At 42.3% G+C, this 19,196-nt stretch overlaps 1 protein-coding gene across 2 annotated transcripts in view; it reads left to right on the forward strand.

Annotated features, from left to right (window-relative positions):
* Window positions 1-2,000: 2,000 nt before the first annotated feature.
* The window catches only part of ITGA11 (integrin subunit alpha 11), a 127,508-nt gene continuing 110,312 nt past the window's right edge, over window positions 2,001-19,196 (forward strand). Inside the window, exon 1 of one of the 2 annotated variants that reach the window (XM_058156059.1) lies at window positions 2,001-2,237. In XM_058156059.1, coding sequence (XP_058012042.1) covers window positions 2,186-2,237 — 52 coding nt within the window. In that variant the 5' untranslated portion in view covers window positions 2,001-2,185. The remainder of the gene's footprint in view (window positions 2,238-19,196) is intronic. The other variant, XM_058156058.1, reaches the window with a different exon arrangement.

The raw sequence follows: 19,196 nt of genomic DNA on the forward strand, positions 1-19,196 counted from the left end.
TGTTCTAGAGTCTCAACATCTTTTTAATATTGTGGTGACCAGAACTGGATGCAGTATTCCAAGTGTGGTCTTACTAAGACATTCTAAAGAGCTACTATAACTTTACACGATCTTGATTTTATTCATTTATTAATGCAGCCTAGGGTTGGATTTTGGCTGCTGCCACACAAACATCTGGCTCTTATGTAAGTGATTGTCCACTAGGATTCCAAGATCCCTCTCCCAGTTACTGGCATTAAGCCAAGTTTCACCTAGTTTGTACTTGCACATTTGGTTTTTCTTGCCTAAGTGTGAAACCTTACTTTTATTTAAATTGAATTTCATTTTGTTAGATAAAGCCCAGGGTTCAAGTCTGTCAAAATCTTGTCTTCTGGGGTGTGGGCTATTCCTGCCAGCTTAGTGTTGTCTGCATATATTTGATGAATTCCCCTTCTATTCCCTTGTCTAGATCAAACCTTGGGGTACCCCACTGCTTACCTCCCTTCATGTGGATGTAGTTCTGCTGAGGATTACACAGTGGGTACGATTTTTAAGCCAGTTAAAACCCATCTGGTGGTGGTGCTATCTAACCCCCATTCTTCTAGCTTAGCCAGAAGTAGGTTGCGGTCTACTTTATCAAATGCTTTACTGAAATCTAAGTATACTATGTCCACAGCATTTCACTGATCCACTAATTTAGTCACTTTGTCAAAGTATGAAATAAAATTTGTTTGGCATGATCTGTTTTTGACGAACTTGGTAAACTTCACATCTTGTAAGCTTCACAATTTGGCAAACTTCACAATTTGTTGCACAAACTAAGGAGAATACTTGGGAAGATAAAGATAATGACGACTATGATAATGCAAAGCAAAAAAGATCAGGCAAGCTCATGGCCTCGGAGTACAGCACCTCATATTTCTTCCAAGAGCTCCGGTTATGAAGGCAGGTATCTTCCTCCAGCATTTTTCCCACAGCAGCCCTGTGGCTGAGAGACTGGCCTAAAGTCACCCAAGGAGTTTTCCTAAATGAGGGTCAGTTTGAACTTTGGGCTTCCCATTGCTAGTCCAACATCTTGAACACTACACATCACCTCGAAGATGATGAGCATTCTCAGATGTTTCCTTGATGCAACAGCTTTTGAGGGAGAATTTCAGTATTCTAGCATTTTAGTATTTTAAATACTTAATAATTTAGCATTTAGGTCTTTTGGAGTTTCTTTTTTAATATTTTAGTATTGGATTACATGCATTTTTATTCACTTTGTCTTGTTTTTTTGTTCACCCATTAGTGATTTTTTTCTCTTGTATAGTAGTATAGCTGTTAGGCAAACTTTTGCTCAGTCAATCTGATCTTTTTGATGGGATTTTTTAATAATTTTGTTGACGGACTGCAGAATATTTTGGCCCTGCAGCAACTAGTGAAATAATGATTTGCAGTAGAAAGATGCTTTTGTTGGAATTTTGTTGGAATTGACCAAACTTTTGTTGGAATAAAAGCAATTCAGAAGATGTGGCAGATTTCTGCAGCAGCTCAAAAATCTGTAACTCAGCCAAGAGACGAAGGGGGCGTCACCTTGAACCTGCTGACTGAAAATAGACGACTGACAAACAGGCTTTTTAACCCACTGTCTAAATCTAAAAATTCATTTTGAAATCTTCAATCTGACCATTTTCAAGTGATCAGATACTGACTTGTTTGAAGAAAGCAGTGCAAAGTTGGCAGGTTCACTTCCAGTTTTTCAGAGTTAATGCTCCTTCCTCCCCCCCAATCCCCCCCACCCCCCCAACCACATAATACGATACTCAATGTTTTCGTGGTCTCCTTCTTGGCAAGAGCACCTCAAAATTGCGAGTGCTGCTTAGGAGGAAAAGTTTGTTTTGCCATTGCAGATGAGTCCTGGCTGGAGCGCTTTCCACGAAAAAGCCTGCCTCTTCTGACAGCCAGGGCTGGGGGAATCCCTGTGCTGGCACAGCCCCGGGTGCTGAGCTTCTGCTCCTAGCCACTACATCCCACTCCGCTTCTCTGCTCCTGCACCTCCTACAGCCCCGTCCCTCCCACTTCCTCTCGAGAGCTGCTTCTGTCAGGAGTGGGAAGAGACTTGTGGGATAAGCAGGCTGCTTTTCACCGAGTTGGACCTCTGCTTGGCTTTGGAGCCTTCGGTGCATCGTCTGACCAGGCAGCACTGGACGTCTCTGGGTCCCCCATGGAGGCCTGCCGAGGGGTGGTGATGGCCTGGGCTTTTAGCCTCCTGACAGGTAAGCCTGCCTAATCTCTGGAGCCTCCCATGAATCTTGCCAAGAAGACCTGGCTGGGAGGGAGAAGGTGATGCAGGTGGCAGGAAGGTGGGCTCGCTTGCTCCGTTATTTATTCCCTGACAGAGGCTTGAATGAGATGCTCCTTTTTTTTTGCAAGAGGCAGAAAGGGGAAAGAGGGAGCCACTTCTCCTTCTTTTCCTCCCTCTTTCTTGCATTGCAGCTTTGGCGTTTGGCAGCTGGACCCGTTTGCGATATTTCAGTTTGTTGCTTTTGATACTTTCCTTGGCTGAAGGAGGGAAAGGAAGGCGTTCTTAATGGAGCTTTTAAAATGCTTCTGCTCATTCAGAGCCTGGGTCCTCACTGGAGGCTTTTAGGCAGTTGGCTAATAAAATTTGCCGGAGCCACCTTCTCGGGGTCTCATGATTCTTTTTTTTTTTTTTTAAAGAGGCAGCTTGGCCCCCACATATGGGTTCAATGCACAGCTGAAGGCAGCGTATTAAATTACAGAGGAGGGAGGAGACGGTGAAATTTCAACTTATTATTGGCCACGTTCCTGCAAATTTAAACACCATTGTATAGCCAGGCGGGGTGTTCTGGCTGAAAGCAGAACTTACTTTCTTTCTTTCTTTCTTTCTTTCTTTCTTTCTTTCTTTCTTTCTTTCTTCCTTCCTTCCTTCCTTCCTTCCTTCCTTCCTTCCTTCCTTTCTCTTTCTTTCTTTCTTTCTTTCTTTCTTTCTTTCTTTCTTTCTTTCTTTCTTTCCTGTTATATTTGACATCTCTTTGTGCTCAGTTTCAACTCAAGGAGCAAAAAGACTGTCTTCTGAGACTTTAGAACAAAAGGGAGTGGAAAATTGTCTTCTGCACACGTGGTGGTTTTTGGAGAAGGTCTTCTGTTTGTATTTGTGTGACGGATTTGAAACGACCCCTCATTTTTTACCAGGCTGAGGAGAATTTGAAGGCTGGAGCACAGCCAATTGTGACTGAGAGAGGGAAGGAGCTTCCACGTGGACAAATGATTGTGTTTTGCTTGCCACCAGCCTGATTTCAGGGTTGGCCTTTTTTCTCCTGGTGCAGCAATTCCGCAGATTCAGTGTTTAAAGACGTTGCACTGTCACCACCACAGTAACAATTAGACCGAGTTGCATTTACATTTTAAGTGTCTGCGTCATGCTTACTATCTAGAGATGCATTATTTCAAGGGATCGATTAACAGGGTGTAAGTCTATTTTTATTTTGCTCCCCATTTGTTACTATATTCACTTTGTGGCGCCTCTGGAAGCCCCAACAGAGCTGACTATGAAGGCAGAGTCACCAAGGGCCAGCCAGGATCGCTCAAGGGATTGTGGACCGGCCTATAAGGTTTACAGGATTGGTAATGGATGGCCTATGTCCTCATTCGTATAGATGTTCCGGGTTGAAGAAAGTTGGGCAATCTGCTGTAATATTCCTTCCTAGTAATTTTTTCTCTTCCAAGTTATTTAGGAATGGGCTTCTTAGAATCTCTTTAGAGCAGGATATCTCAGCCTTAGCCTTAGCCACTTGAAGATGTGTGGATTTCAGCTCCTAGAATTCCCCGGCCAGCCATGCTGCAGTTCTCACATCTTCTAAGGCTGAGAAACGCTGCCTTAGAAACTTAAATCCAACTTCATTGTTTTATTCAATTTGCATACCCACCCATCTGAAATCAGTGACTTAGAAACTTACATCTGCAGGACTAACCCGTGTTAATTGTTGGCTGCTTGCTTTTCCAGCCCCAATGATACATCTTATATGTCAAACTTCCCAGTCCACTTCTGCTTTCTTGTCTCTTTCAATAATTAGGCCTGCTTGTGCATTTGGGGGAGGAAGAGACCCATAGAGCAGAGGTTCCCAATCTTTTTCGGTTTGCGGCTCCCATAACACTTCGGATTTTTTCCGCGGCTCCCTTAATAGGTACATCCGATTTTTTTTTTAATTTTTGTCTTTTTTTCTGAATTTTTTTCTGAAAGCTGAAATCTTTTCTGTTAACTTTAAAATGTGCATATTGCCTCCTTGTAAAGAGAGATTCAACACATTCAACTTTTCAAAGATATTACATAGGTATGTGAGTTTAATCAAAAAGTCTGTTTCTACAAAGTGTTTGGCATACTCATGTTTTGCTGATGGACGCGCCGTCTCCTTTGATGGGAGCGGCCTCTGTGGAACTTTCCCAGGCGTGGGGGTCCCTGCTTCGGTCTCGAGTTTGGCCTCTCGCGATCCCCTTGTTCCTCGGGTCTCCGCCTTGTGGAGGAGGTGGCTGTTCTCGCCCAGCCTGGCTCACCTGGGAGGAACTAACGGGTGGTTTTGCTATTTTCTGCGCAGCCCTCTTTCCCGATGCCGTCGGCGTGGTGGCCGCGCCGTGTTGGGCAGCGTGTCGGGTGGTCTGGGAGGCCAGTGGCGCCGCGGGCAGACTGGAGGAGGTGCGCCGTTGCTTCGCCAGGCGGCGGGTCTGGGCGGGCGCTGTGGTTCAGGCGGCGGGCGGGCCGGAGCTCGCGCTTCTCCTTTGGTCCGTCGTCGGCGTCTGCCGTCTTCCTGCCTGCTGTGGCCTGCCCCGCGGGGGGTGTGGGTGCAGCTGCGCAGGGGTACCTTGGCTTTTGGAGTTGTCCCGAGTTGCGGTGTGCGAGTCCTGGTCGCTGCGGCCGTGTCCGGCTTTGTGCGTCTGGGATCTCGCGGCACGCGTGTGGAGCGGACGCTGCTTCTTCGCGGCTCCCTTGTGGCGGTGGCGCGGCTCCCTGGGGAGCCGCGGCTCACAGTTTGGGAATCACTGCCATAGAGAAAGGACTCCTTTCTCATGCATTACAATGACTGGAACTGTGGATGGTCCGTTTGAGAACCTCTGCCCCAAACGTCCCCCCTTGGCATTGCTTGTGGGGCCTGGGGAGGTCTTGGTGATCTGTATGGTTCCCTCCAGGGAGTAGGTGAAGAGTTTCAAACAGAGTCTGAAGTGGTATGGAAGGAATGAAGAATACATTTAAAGCAGTAGTGGTTTTTACTTACCTTCATTACCGGTTTGGAACTGTGAGCGTGTGCGCATGGTGCTTCTGCCGCCACTACCAGCTCACCCGAACCAGGGTGAACCAGTAGAAACCCATCACTGATCTAAAGGGTTCTTTTAACAAAGAACGAAAGGATGTAAATTGAAGGCTCTCCTCACAATCCAATTTATGGGCGAAATAAAACACACAAAGAAAAAGTATCTGATTTGATGTTTCTTTTGATCATAACTTAGACCACTTCAATAAGCTCCAGATATTATCATTTAAGAAATTCTCATACAGGACTTGGGAGGTGATCATGAGTTGTAGAAAAGGTATCCAGGGCTCATTCCCTCTACCCACCTGTCCTAGATCGTAGAATCATAGGACTGGAAGAGACCTGGGAGGTGTTCTAGTTCAAATCCCTGCAAAGGAAGGAGTCCTTATATCTAAGCCATACAATGAATGGCCAAGGGAACTAGGTGTGTCTAGCCTAATGAAGAGAAGGATTAGGGTGACATGATAGCAAGTCTTCTAAAACTTGACAGGCAGTGATAGAGATGAGGGCTGACTTGCTCTCCAAAGCATCAGAAGGCAGGACAAGAAGCAATGGGTTGAAGTTCATTAAAAAGAGATCTAACCTGGAACTAAGGAGGAATTTCCTGACAGTGAAAGCAATTAACCAATGGAGCAGCTTGCCTTCCGTAATTGTGGGTGCTCCATCAGCAGAGGTTTTCAAGAAAAGGTTGGACATTTACTTGTCTTGGATGGGATAAAGGCTCCTGCCTTGGGCAGGGGGTTGAACTCCCTCATGCTGTCCATCTGGTTTTTTGTTGTTGTTGTTGTTTTTTTGTTGTTTTTTGTTTACATTTATATCCCGCCCTTCTCCGAAGACTCAGGGCGGCTTACAGTGTATAAGGCAATAGTCTCATTCTATTTGTATATTTTTACAAAGTCAACAATCTGGGTCCTCATTTTACCTACCTTATAAAGGATGGAAGGCTGAGTCAAACTTGGGCCGGGCTTGAACCTGCAGTAATTGCAGGCTATTGTGTTCTAATAACAGGCTGTAACAGCCTGAGCTATTCCGGCCCTATGAAAGGCCATATAGACTGTTGCCATTGGCATAGCCTCTAAGGTGGCAACCCTCAAAGGCCACCAACTTAACCTCTGCTTCTCAACGTCAGCAACTTTAAGGCTACCTCCCGAATTCTGGGAGTTGAAATCCAGATGTCTTAAAGCTGCTGAGGTTGAGATACATTGATCTAAACCAGGGGTGTCCAAACTTGGTCCCTTTAAGACTTTTGGACTTCAACTCCCAGAGTCCCTCAGCCAGCAAAGCTGGCTGAGGAACTCTGGGAGTTGAAGTCCAAAAGTCTTAAAGGGACCAAGTTTGGACACCCCTGATCTAAACACACAGCTGGGGCAGACTCTTTTCTCCAGTAGGGAGACTCAGGCCTGCCAGTAGCAAAGTCAACAGCAGCCCACTGCCATCTGGCTGATCTCAGCAGCCCCTCCTGCCCACCACCCACCTCCAGCCCCCAGCCCAGCCCCCTTTTCCCCATGCTGCGTTTCTCCCACTGCAGTTTTTCTTGTAATATATATGTAGGATAGATTCTTGGGTGCTGTCAAATATTTTTTGCAAAGGAGGAGGAAGAAATTTATTTAAATATGTCAAGCTATGGTTTGCCTGCCTGGCTTTTTTGTCCCAAAATGATGGAAATAATTATACATTCATATTTTGGTGGTTTGCTGGCAGGTTTTGGAAATGCTAATTCTTGACATTCCAGAGAATGTAATAAATAACGCAAATACTTTACAGCAGTGTTTCTCAATCTAGGCAACTTTATGTTGCATTGACTACAATTCCCAGAATTCCCCAGCTGATGTGGGTTTAGGGAATATATATATCAGGGTTGGGAGATAAATATTTCTAGAATATTTGTTGAAAATAATGTTTACATAGAAGTAAAATTATGGACTGTATGAGCCTTAGAAATTTCTCTCATTGCCAGGAATTATTTATTTTTATTAATTAATTTATTCATTTTATTTGTATATACTGCTGAAACAGAAAGACTCAGGGGGCTGTCCTGTCAAAGACCTTTCCCAGCCAGGAGTAAAAGCAATTAATAACCTATGAAGTAATTTCTCAAAGAAAGCCTTGAAATAGTAAAAGTGGGGGGGGTAGTTCTCCGTGGTCTAAGGCAAGAGATGGCTCCATCTGTCCAGATGGAAAGGCTGCGCTCTTCCGCAAAAATTCAAGGCAAAAAACGGTGAATTATTTATTTATTTATTTATTTGATCATATTTATATACCGCCCTATCTCCCGAAGGACTCAGGGCGGTTTACAGGCACTTAAAAAACACATAAATACAATATAAAAACAATTTAAAAACTTATTCTAAAAGCCCAATAATTAAAAATATAGGAATAAAACCCAATTTAAAACCCATAAATTTAAAATCTAACTCAATCCTGCGCAATTAAATAAGTATGTTTTAAGCTCGCGGCGGAAGGTCCGAAGGTCCAGAAGCTGACGAAGTCCGGGGGGTAGTTCGTTCCAGAGGGTGGGAGCCCCCACAGAGAAGGCCCTTCCCCTGGGCGTCGCCAGACAACATTGCCTCGCTTTGGCTTTTGATCTAAATATTCATCCAAAATTTACTTTCAGAGAAAGGGATTATAAAAGAGTACGAGGGCCACAATGTGAACTACACCAAGCTGGTGTAGTTTAGTGTGCTCATGGCTGCCAGTGCCAGCACATTGGTTTAATGTGTATGCTTACTCTTTTCTAATCCTTTCCTCTCCAATTAATGTGAATCCAAACATTAATTCCCTTCTTCCTCATTATCTGGCACTGGGTGAGCATTCCAAAGGGCAAGGGAAGGGAAGCCCAGTTGTGCTTGCTTAATTTCCCACTTAACAACGGAATTATTGGTCTCAATTGTGGTTGTTAAATGAGGACTACCTGTATTTTTTTTAATCCTAGCTTTTAGGATGCTTAACGTCACTTTTCTTATTTCTCTTACCTTGCCAAAATTACCAAATCTCTTAATTTTCCATGGAGTTTTTTTTTGCGTTGAAATCTTTGTCATTTTGATTAGGTTCCCTGGCTTCAACCAAAATGTCTTCTTAAGATATTTACCCTCTTTAAACCTGGAAAAAGGATTAGGCTCTTCCTCGATTTCTGAGTCCTGCAGGTGGAAATCACTCTCCACATTTGTTCATCTTGCAAGGGGATTTGAGTGTTAATCCACTTTAAGGCATTAGTAGATTAACCGAGTTGGAAGGGACCTTGTAGGTCATCTAGTCCAACCCCCCTCCCAAGCAAGAGACCCTACACCATTTTTGACAGATGGCAGTCCAGTCTCTTCTTGAACGCTTCCAGGCAACCTCTGTTCCATGGGTTGATTGCTCTCACTGTCAGAAAATTCCTCCTTATTTCTAGACGGAATCTCTCCTCGATCAGTTTCCATGCATTATTCCTTGTCTGGCCTTCCGATGTTTTGGAAAATAGCTTGATTCTCAGAGAGCTCTTTGCCCTGATGCTGAGCTGGCCCTTTAAATCGTGGGGTGGGGGGGTCTCCAACCTTGTCAACTTTACGACTTGTGGACTTCAACTCCCAGAATTCCTCAGCCAGCATGCGCTGGCTGAGGAATTCTGGGAGTTGAAGTCCACAAGTCGTAAAGTTGACAAGGTTGGAGACCCCTGCTTTAAATCACAAACTGGGCCCAGAGAAGGTCACCTGACCCCCTGAAAGCCAATAAAGGAGAAGAAGCTAACTCTCTCAGATTTGGCGGGAAAGGGCTGTAGGCCCTTTGAGAGGCAGTTCGAGTCCGGCTGAGGGAAGCTCCCTCAGCCTAGTGTTGCAGGCCTGTAGCCAGAATTTGCGTTGGGGTTTTCCCCCCCATTTTGTCTTTTTTAAACTACGGTATGTTTTTGTGCCACCATGTGGAACCATGTCTTTCCTTGAGTGCCTCTAATAAAATAGATTTTTATGCACTGGCGGCCTTCTATCCCTCTCTGTGCGTCAGCTGGGCTAAGCGATTGACACCCCCCCCCAATTATAAGTTTGGTTTCCCTTCCCATGGTTTAGCTAGACCCGGTTGTGGCCAAAATTCACCCCTTCAGCCTGGTTAGGGTGCTTTCCTTTTTTAAAGGGCATTTTGATATACTGATTATGTATCACTGATAGCCTGTGGTCTGTTTATTGTCTCTGGAATCAAAAGCAAGTTTGATTCTGGTTGTTGTTGAGCGGCAATGCAGGGAAGAGTCAAATTATTCTAACAAAATTACTGTAAATCCACTGGCGCAGCCTTCCAAAGCAACATCGGCTGTAAACAGAGAGTTGGCAGGTGCATGGAGAGTTATTTGAAGTTTATGGTCTACCCAGCAAGGGGGTAAGAGGTTACACCCCGATATCCTAAAGCTGCTTTTTCAAAAGACAACTGGACTCTCTTCGTTTTTGCTTGAAGATGTTTCGCTTCTTATCCAAGAAGCTTCTTCAGTTCTGACTGAAAATAAAACACATCAGAGAAGTCCTCAGAACTTGTGGCTATTCCAACTGGGCCTTCATGAAATCTAAAAAAATACCCAGCAGGAGCTCTTCCACAACAGACAAAGAAGAGAACAATAAACAAACCAATGTTGTCATCCCATATGGTGCAGGAATATCTGAAAAGCTCAAGAGGATTTTCAACCAATACAACATACATGCCCACTTTAAACCCAAGAACTTTAAACTAAAGCAGAAGCTTGTCTATCCCAAGGATAAAAGACCCAGACACAAACTGAGCAATGTGATATATGCAGTACGATGTAGCAAAACATGTGCAGATCTGTACATTGGAGGAACAAAACAATCACGCCACAAATGCATGGCACAACACAGGAGAACAAACCCGCCAGGACAAGATTCAGTGGTCCATCTGCATTTGAAAGACAAAGGTCATTCTTGAAAACAGCGAAGTCCACAATTGGGACAGAGAGGACCCCTGGTTTGAAAGAGGGGTCAAAGAGGCCATCTACATTAAGATTGAACAGCCCTCTTTCGACAGAAGGGGAGGGATATGACACCACCTATCTCCTGTTTACAACCCAGTCCTTTCTGCAGTTCCAAGAAGGTTCCACATCAATTTGCACTATCCAGGTGACCCTGAGGCACAGATAAACCTCCAAGTGGCCTCAACAAATCTCAGAAAGAGTGCTAACCACCAGATGACTACAAGAATATAAATCCTTCCATCCTCCACATTCAGTCAGAACTGAAGAAACTTCTTGGGTGAGAAGTGAAATGTCTTCAAGCAAAAACAAAGAAAGTCTAGTTGCCTTTTGAAAAAGCACCTTTTGGAAAACCATGACCTGGATGACTGAGAATCTCCATTGACAGTCATACCCTGATATTTCTGGTCTGGGAAATTGAGGCACCCTTTGCGCAATTTTCAAGAGGATTAACAAATTGGTTGAAACGGACAATTTGGTAGGAAAAAATCAGTTACATGCGACTGGTTTGTGTCAGCCCTACAAGTTAGAGCAGACCAGGTAGCTAATGCCATATAGGTCAGAACCACTTTTATTGTAACAACTGTAGAATTTTGCAAATCTGAATATGTTTCCCTCCTTCCTCTCTTTATCTTCATGTGTATTGAAATGGGGCTTATCTGAGATGTTTCTCATATTTCCTTCTTGGCCCAAGCTCAAGAGCTTCCTATCTGACCATTGCTTTGGTAGTAGTGTGAGAGATGTGCTTATGTTGGCCAGAAATACCTTTTTGAAAAAGACCCACGCAGGGCTGTCCACAGGGTGGGGATGTGTGGTTAAAAATCATCTAGAGGCAGCCATGATCATGCTCTTGATGCCCCTCCTCTTTTTAATGTCTTTTAAAGCAAAGGGGGGAAAAGGAAAAAACCCTTTGTTCACATGGTCACAACTGCCATATGCACTTTTTCATCCCCTTGTGAATGACCTTGGATTCGAGGTATCATTGGGGTATCTAGTGCTGTGGGACATTTTAATCCTGCTGCTATGAGATTTTATAAAATCCAGGCAGAGGAGTTGCCATTACAAATCAGCTTGGGTTTTTGCAAGCAGAAGCAAAAATAATTATGCTTTCTAAAGAGGAAAAGACTCATAGGTCCTTTGTAAAAAGATTGTTCTTTAAAGTGTGGAATGTGCCAGAAAATTAAAAATAAGGAACTGCATCATTTTCATTTAAGGAAAAATATATTTGACCAGAACACGTTTTAGAATTGATTGATATTTAACAGTTTGGCCAAAAAGATAATCTGAATATTGATAGATTTTGTTAATTGAGTCAGGTATGCAGTATAATCAGTCATTGAAGAGTTGTATTTTATAGTTCTGTGCATTTAAAAGCATTAAGATATTTTATGTACAAAATAAATATTTATAATGTAGTTATGAGGTTTATGAGGTTTAATGTCAAAATTGTTGCTTGTGAGGAAAATATCAATATTCCTTTTAACATCTGTAAACAGTTATTGCTTTTATGTACTTAATATTTCATTAATGACATTCAGGATACCTTATGCATTTTAATTTTTTAAAATCAATACATCACAGTCCCCACAATTCTAACACACAATTCACAATAATTAGTTATGAAGCACCCTTCCAAGGATGGTCAAGAAACTGCACCCCATCTGAGAGCTCCTTCTCTGTACATCAGTTCAAAATGCCCACAGCAAGTAATTCACACACATTTTCCATGAACTTTCCTGGCCCTACATGAAGTTCAGAACTGCTGATGTATTCACTGTTCATAATTGCATGTGCCTCAACTATTTATGAGGTGGTTCAGTAGCAGGATGTATCTCTGGTATTGAGGAGTTGCTATGGTAATTTGTTAACAAACCTAAAGTTCAACTATTATGTAGCTCAACACTAAAAGAGGTTGAGGAATGTCTCAAATTTTGTCTTTAGTTGATTGTTAAGTATCACCCCCCCCCAAATAAAACAAAATTGGGAGTTTCAAAGAAGGGGAGGCTCATTCTGTATTTACAGTGGCATCTGTGAAAGATTATCATAATATCTATTAATCTAAAGGTAAAGGCTTCCATTTGTCTAGTTCTTTCCAACTCCAGGGAGTGGTGCTCATCTCCATTTCTTAGCTGATAGAGCCAGTGTTGTCCAAAGACATTTCTGGGACATGTGGCCAGCATGACTATATGCTGAAGCACATGGAATGCTATTATCTTCCCACCAAAGTAATACCTATTTATCTACTTATTTGCATGCTTTCAAACTGCTAGGTGGGCAGGAGCTGGGGCAAGGAATGGGAACTGACCCTTTTGCGCAGCACTCTGGGCTTAAGCCTGAGCTGTCAGCTTTCCAGCTGACAAGCTCAGTGTCTTTAGCAGCTGAGCCACGGTGCCCCCCATTATCTATTAAACTACATTGTTTTAATTAGCAAATGTTTTCAAGGCTACTGTGAGAGAAAAGAAAGAAACCTTGATATCTTCCATGGAGGACCTGAAACAGACTTTTTGGCAACATGGCTGTACTGTGCTGGCTTTCAGAAAATGAAGTAGTTGTTCCATGCTCTGGTACCACCATTTTTGCTGCTGATTGCAACATAGCAATTGTGAAGTGAAGCAGGTTTCATCTGATCTTGGAGATTAGGAGAGGAAGCTGCATTCTTGCAGAAGTAGGGTAGTTAAATCACTCATTGTGAATATTTGAGAGTGATGCAGTGGGATGGCCACAAGTTGCTCATCACAGCTAGAGAGCTCTATTCTAACGACTTCTAAACTTCCTGTCTCTTGAATTGGGCTCATAGGTGTATGGCTGTATGTTGTGATGTCCATGAAATAGATTCCTGCCATTCTCTACAAATTATGATTTACAGCTCAATCTGATGTACAACCTCTGGCTTAGAGCAATATGCCAATCCAGGTTGCATGGGCTGCTTTCCCCAAGTAGGCACCATTCAAATGTGTAAGATACATCTTTGGGTGGGCTAAGGCTAGAAAGCAGGAGATTTTGAGATTAAGTCCTGTTTTATCCACAGTTGGGTGACCTTGTGCCAGTCATTCTCTTTCAACTTACCTCAAAGGGTTGTTGTGGGGAAAATAGGAGAAGGAAGGTGTGTCACATGTTTGCTGCCTTGAGTTATTTGTAAAAATAATATTTTCACAGGCCCCTTTTTGACTCATGCAGTATACAGGTCCTCAATGGAAGGCAGGTTGGTAGTAACTGTTTTTTCTGCATTTCTAATTAGCCTCTGAAGTCTGTGTCTGTCTTGTCGGGTTGCAGAACCAAACTAGATAGTTACAGAGGTACAGATGACAGACTCAATAATTCCTCTGTAGAACTGGATCAGCAGCTCCTTGGGCAGTTTGAGCTTTCTGAGTTGGCACAGAAAAAACATTCTTTGTTGTGCTTTTTTGATGACATTTTTGATGTTGGGTGTCCATTTTAGGTCGTGAGTTATGGTAGAACCTTGAAATTTGAAGGTCTCTACTGTTGATACTGTGTTGTCTAGTATTGTAAGAGGTGGAAGTATGGGAGGGTTTCTCCTAAAGTCTACCACCACCATTTCTATGGTTTTGAGTGTGTTCAGTTTCAGATTGTTCTGGTCACTGTACATGTCCTTAACCCTGTCAGAACTTCAGTATTACTGCAAATGTGGCCACCCAAATGTGTTTGGTTAGTTGCATTGGATACATGAGCTGCTTCCATTAGATACATTTTAGCCAGAGAAATCTGCTTGACTTATACATTGCTTTAAGCAATTGTTTGTCTTCATCATGATCTTGAACAAAACATAACTGGATGGTTCAACTACTATGCTAAAGCAAAGTTGAACAGATAATATTATGGCTCAGCAAAGTGGCCCAGGACTGCCTAAATGGACTGTCTTTAGAAACTCCTAAGAAATGGTTCATTAGGGCAGAAGGTTGTTATGTAAATGTTGGCTAGATGTGTAGTTGGGCAGAAAATAGCAGGTTCAAAGTTGTGATGCAGATTTGAATTCTTGAGTGCTTCTCCTGGATGGCCCAATGGATATGTGCTCCCTTCACTCATTCAGCTGCATTAATAGCCCAGTTGGCCTAGATCAGGGGTCTGCAAACTTGGCTCTTTTAAGACTTGTGGACTTCAACTCCCAGCAAAACTGGCTGAGGAACTCTGGGAGTTGAAGTCCACAAGTCTTAAAAGAGCCAAGTTTGCAGACCCCTGGTCTAGGTCATCATAAAGTCTGGAGGCAAAGAGGAAACTAGTGGAGAACAATAGAAAAACCATAATGCAAATAAAGTGAAAAAAAGAGGAGCAATGCCAGAAGAAGGGCCCAGTCATTGATGGGGCACATGGATTAGAAATAAGGACAGCTGAATGGGACGGGGGTGCTTTCATCCCAGTGTTGTTTTGCACCTGAAGTTGTTTTGCAAACCTTTCTGTGTATTATGACCTAATTTTGTTGATTCTGTGCTTGGGGGCACAAAGACTCAGCAGTTAAAGACACTGAGCTTGTCAGCTGGAAAGCTGACAACCTAGATTTGTGACCTGAGTGCCGCACAATAGGCAGAGCTCCTGTTCTTGCCCCAACTCCTGCCAACTTAGCAATTTGAAAGCATACAAATGTGAATAGATAAATACCTTCAGTGGGAAGGTAACAGTGTTCCATGTGCCTTGGTGTGTAGTCATGCTGGCCACACAATCACGGAACTGTCTTCAGAGAAGGCTGACTTCCTCAGCTAAGAAACAGAGATGAGCACTTTCCCCTAGAGCAGACAGGGAAAAGCTTTAGCTTTACCTTGATTGTCCTTGATTGCATTTTCTCAATTCTTGTTCAAGGAGATGTGCTTATCTTGATTTTAGGAGGTAGCCAGGAAATAAATAAATGCCATAGGCCTCCAGCCATATGCATTTTGCATATTGCCATCTGACAAGATGCTGAACCAGTAAACCAGAGACTGAATTACAGTAAGGATTACTATCCAAGATCCCTCCCTTCCTCCACTTTATGCTATTAGTTAGGGTACAACCTCTGGGCAGCAAAAATCTGGGTGATCACTAGATGGCAGAAGATTCTGGCTGTACATAACTAAAAAAATTTGAGGAAGCTAAACATAAAAATAACGTTTACCTCCTGTCCAATAAAAAAAAACATTCTGGATTTGTAACAAATAATTCCACCCGAAATAGGATCTTTTTCAAGCTACATTGATTTACCACCAGCTTTTAGTAATATGTGTAGAAGCAGTTACAAACTGCAAGCTGAATATAAACAAACCTAGGCATTTCGGGTTCTTTTTCCTTCTCTGGGTTGGTACTTTACAAATATATAATATTTGCTAAATAGTTTGGCCCATACAAGGGCTAGATTCCTTTTCAGAGTTCTGATTATGAGAAAGGAAAAAGGGATTCTCCCATCCTTCCAGAGAATTCCCTTATATTTACATTCTAGATATCTTTCCAGCTTGAACTCTCCAGTCAAGAATGACTGCGAAGAAAGTTTTGTAGAACTTAAAGCAATGTCAGGAAGTGATTTCCTTCAGCAATGACCTCCCCTTTCCCAACAATGTTGTTGAAAACAAGCTTTGCCAGCCCAAGACCATCAAGGGGTTGGTTCTTTCAAATACTTTACTAAAAACTGTGAAAAATCTCGTGACACCTTAAAAGTAAAGATTGTTTTTTATATATATTCTTCACAAAGGCATGGAGCAGGGAGGAGAGAAAGAAGGGAAGACAGAATTACCTGTGGACGTGGCTGAAAACGAATCAGCAGTAAGATGTGACACAACCTTTCCTGAATGGAATAACTACCAGATGTAGTATAGTTTTATTTAATCTTTAAGAAAATATGTAATTTCTTCTGTGAAATCACAACTCAAGTCATTAGCAGTAGTGCTTGAGTAGACCTACTCAAGAATTGTTCTATCACTGTTTCGGGGACAACATAATTTCTGCTGTGAAATGACTTAATTTTGCTGTGTATCCAGTTATTTTTTTGTACAGAGTTTATCCAACAGAAGAGTAGTGGTGTTGCTGACAGAAGGTGCCTTCTGTGGCAAATTCTTGAGGCATTTGGCAGATAAAAATCATCCAGATAGGAACCAAGTTGAACTCTAGCTGGAAAGTGCCAGTGGAGACAACTGGGGCTCCGTTTTGTGATGTCAACCAAATCTGTGAAATCTGAGGAAGCACATAAAGGTCTTAGTAGTATCAACTATACTTTTTCAAGTCTTTAACCATCGCTGTGAGACAGCCATTGACAGGAACCCAGGGGGGAAATGGTATAGCTGATAGTATCGATGGAGATTCTCAGTCACTCAGGTCAGTTGTCCCAAAGGTGCTTTTTTTCAAGAGGCAACTGGACTTTCTGTTTTTTCTTTGAAGACTTTTTGTTTCAGAGGTGAAGAAGTTTCTTGGATGAGAAGCAAAATGACTTCAAAGAAAAAACAGAAAGTCCAGTTGACTTGACTTGACCTGAGTGACTGAGAATCTTCATAGATACTATCAGCTATACCATTTGCCTCCTGGGTTCCTGTCAATGGCTGTCTCACCAATTATAATTCACTTTTTTCAGTGTCATTGTAGCTTCAAACAGTGACTAATTGAATGGTTGTAAGTAAAAGACTATATGTCTTTGGTTGTTCGGGTTTTCTCCCGCGTAAAATTGGAAGTGTCTTGGCGACGTTTCGACGAAGTCTCATTCATCATCTTCAGGCTTCAGCTTTGTGCTTCTGGGAGCAATGTGTGATTGCAGCTGTTTCTTCCTTTTTAACTGCTAGTGGGGGTTTGAACTGATTGGGTGGGAGCTTGGCTGTGCTCTGATTGGATGGGGGGTTTTTTGTGCTCTGATTGGCTGGGGGTGTGTCCTGTTTGGGTGGGGGCTTGGTTGTGCTCAGATTAGTCTGAGTTGCAGGGGGATTTGAGCTGGTGAGCTGCACTGCTGCTGTTTGGCTTCGTGTTCGTGGTCGTGCTACATCTTCGTAGTGGGTGTCAGTCTGCTGCATGTATGGATTGGAGGGGTTTGAAATGGCTAATGTTGCAGCTGCGGTCTGGCTTCTGGTCCTTGGTCGTGCTTCCTGATCAGTGTGGGTTTGGGTCTGCTTTCTGGGTGGATGTGTGGTGGTGACATCCTGTGTGGACCTCGTGACTGTGGGTCTGGTGTCATTCCTTGTGTTAAGAGCACAAAAAAAACCCCATCCAATCAGAGCACAGCCAAGCTCCCACCCAATCAGTTCAAACCCCCACTAGCAGTTAAAAAGGAAGAAACAGCTGCAATCACACATTGCTCCCAGAAGCACGAAGCTGAAGCCTGAGGATGACGAATGAGACTTCGTCGAAACGTCGCCAAGACACTTCCAATTTTACGTGGGAGAAAACCCAAATAACCAAAGACCTACATACAAACACCCGCGAAAACCTCAGAAAACATATATATATATATATATATATATATATATATATATATATATATATATATATATATATATGCATTCCAGTAAATTGGTAATTGGTAAGCAGTCGAATCACTGTGATGGCTGCTACATCCTTGATAATTCATGTTAATTTGGGTTGGTATTTATTATTCTAATAAGAAAGCTTCAACTGAGGCACAGTCAATTCAACATAACTCATTATGGCAGAGGAAAACACTTCTCCAATAACTGGGGCTCAGATATAAGAACTAGGATGAATCCAGTTCAAGTCAAGCCATAAATAATATTAATCTAGCTTCTGCGCCAGAAATATCCATTGGGAACAAAATTTGTGGTGAAACCACATAATCCCAAAGACTCAAACACCTCAACCTATTAAAACAATGACCCAGTGTTTCAACTAATTTCATCCAATTCTGAAGCCATTAGGATAGTCAATTTGAACTGGAGCCAGTTCATATTTCTGTTGCAGATTCATATAACAGACTCCTAGTTGAGATCCCAGTTCACTTAATTCCCTCCTGGCTGACATTTTGGAAGATATTAATGATGATTTTTTCCCCAGGAAGTCTTTCCCTCATTTTATAAATGGCATCTGGAATTTCTCTTTTTATTATTTTCATTTTTTTTATTTGTATGTGTGGTATGCATTCTCTTTATTATTTTATTTGTCTCCATATAATGCAAACTATCATTGTGATATTTTAGTTTATTTATTTATTTTGTCACACAGTATATATAAGCATAAGCATGAAATAATTATACAATATATAGTTGTTTTTATATTCTGTGTAAGAGTCTGAATTCTGGCTGGTGGGGTCCAAGAGAAGAGGCTTTTCTGCCTTGGCTCCCACCCTCTGGAACATGATTCCCCCTGAAGTGAGATGTAAAGAACCCTCTGAAAGGGCCCGAAAACGTAGCTCTGCCTTTTGGCCTCAGGCTCCATGGGGCATGTCATAATGGAAGGGATTAATGGATTCAGATAAGATCCCACCTCCCCATATCCATTTGCTCCTTTCCTTGCCACCTTTATTTTTTAAGTCAATTTTAATGTTAATAAGATATTTTTTTTGTTTTTAATGTTTCATCTTGTTGTTTTTATTTGGTTGAAAGCTGCCTAGAGTTGCCTCTAGATGAGATGAGCAGCATATAAATTTAATAAATAAATATAAATGTGTTTAATATACAATGCAAATATTTCCAGTAGATATGGGGAAACAGTAGTGTCTGCAAAGTAAGACAAACAGTGATAAGATGGTGGCCATACCGTACATAAAAAAAGGTCATCACACCATCATGGTTGCCATCTTGAATTTGTTACCATATCCTGTGGATATCATTGTGGGGAAGCCATTTTTATCGGTGACTTCTCTCTACATGCTACATTATATATAAAGATAACATCTTCTTCAGTCCAGGTTGATCTAGTAGTGATGCCTGGAGAAGTCCATATAATTTTCTTGGCAAGAATACCAGTGTGGTTTCCTTTTACCTTCTGAGATGGTTTATAATCTTCTCAAGGATTTCCTGGTGGCTTTACTTTATGTCTAAGAACTA

Source organism: Ahaetulla prasina, chromosome 13 (assembly GCF_028640845.1).
Source record: "Ahaetulla prasina isolate Xishuangbanna chromosome 13, ASM2864084v1, whole genome shotgun sequence".
NCBI classification, from domain to species: Eukaryota; Metazoa; Chordata; class Lepidosauria; order Squamata; family Colubridae; genus Ahaetulla; species Ahaetulla prasina.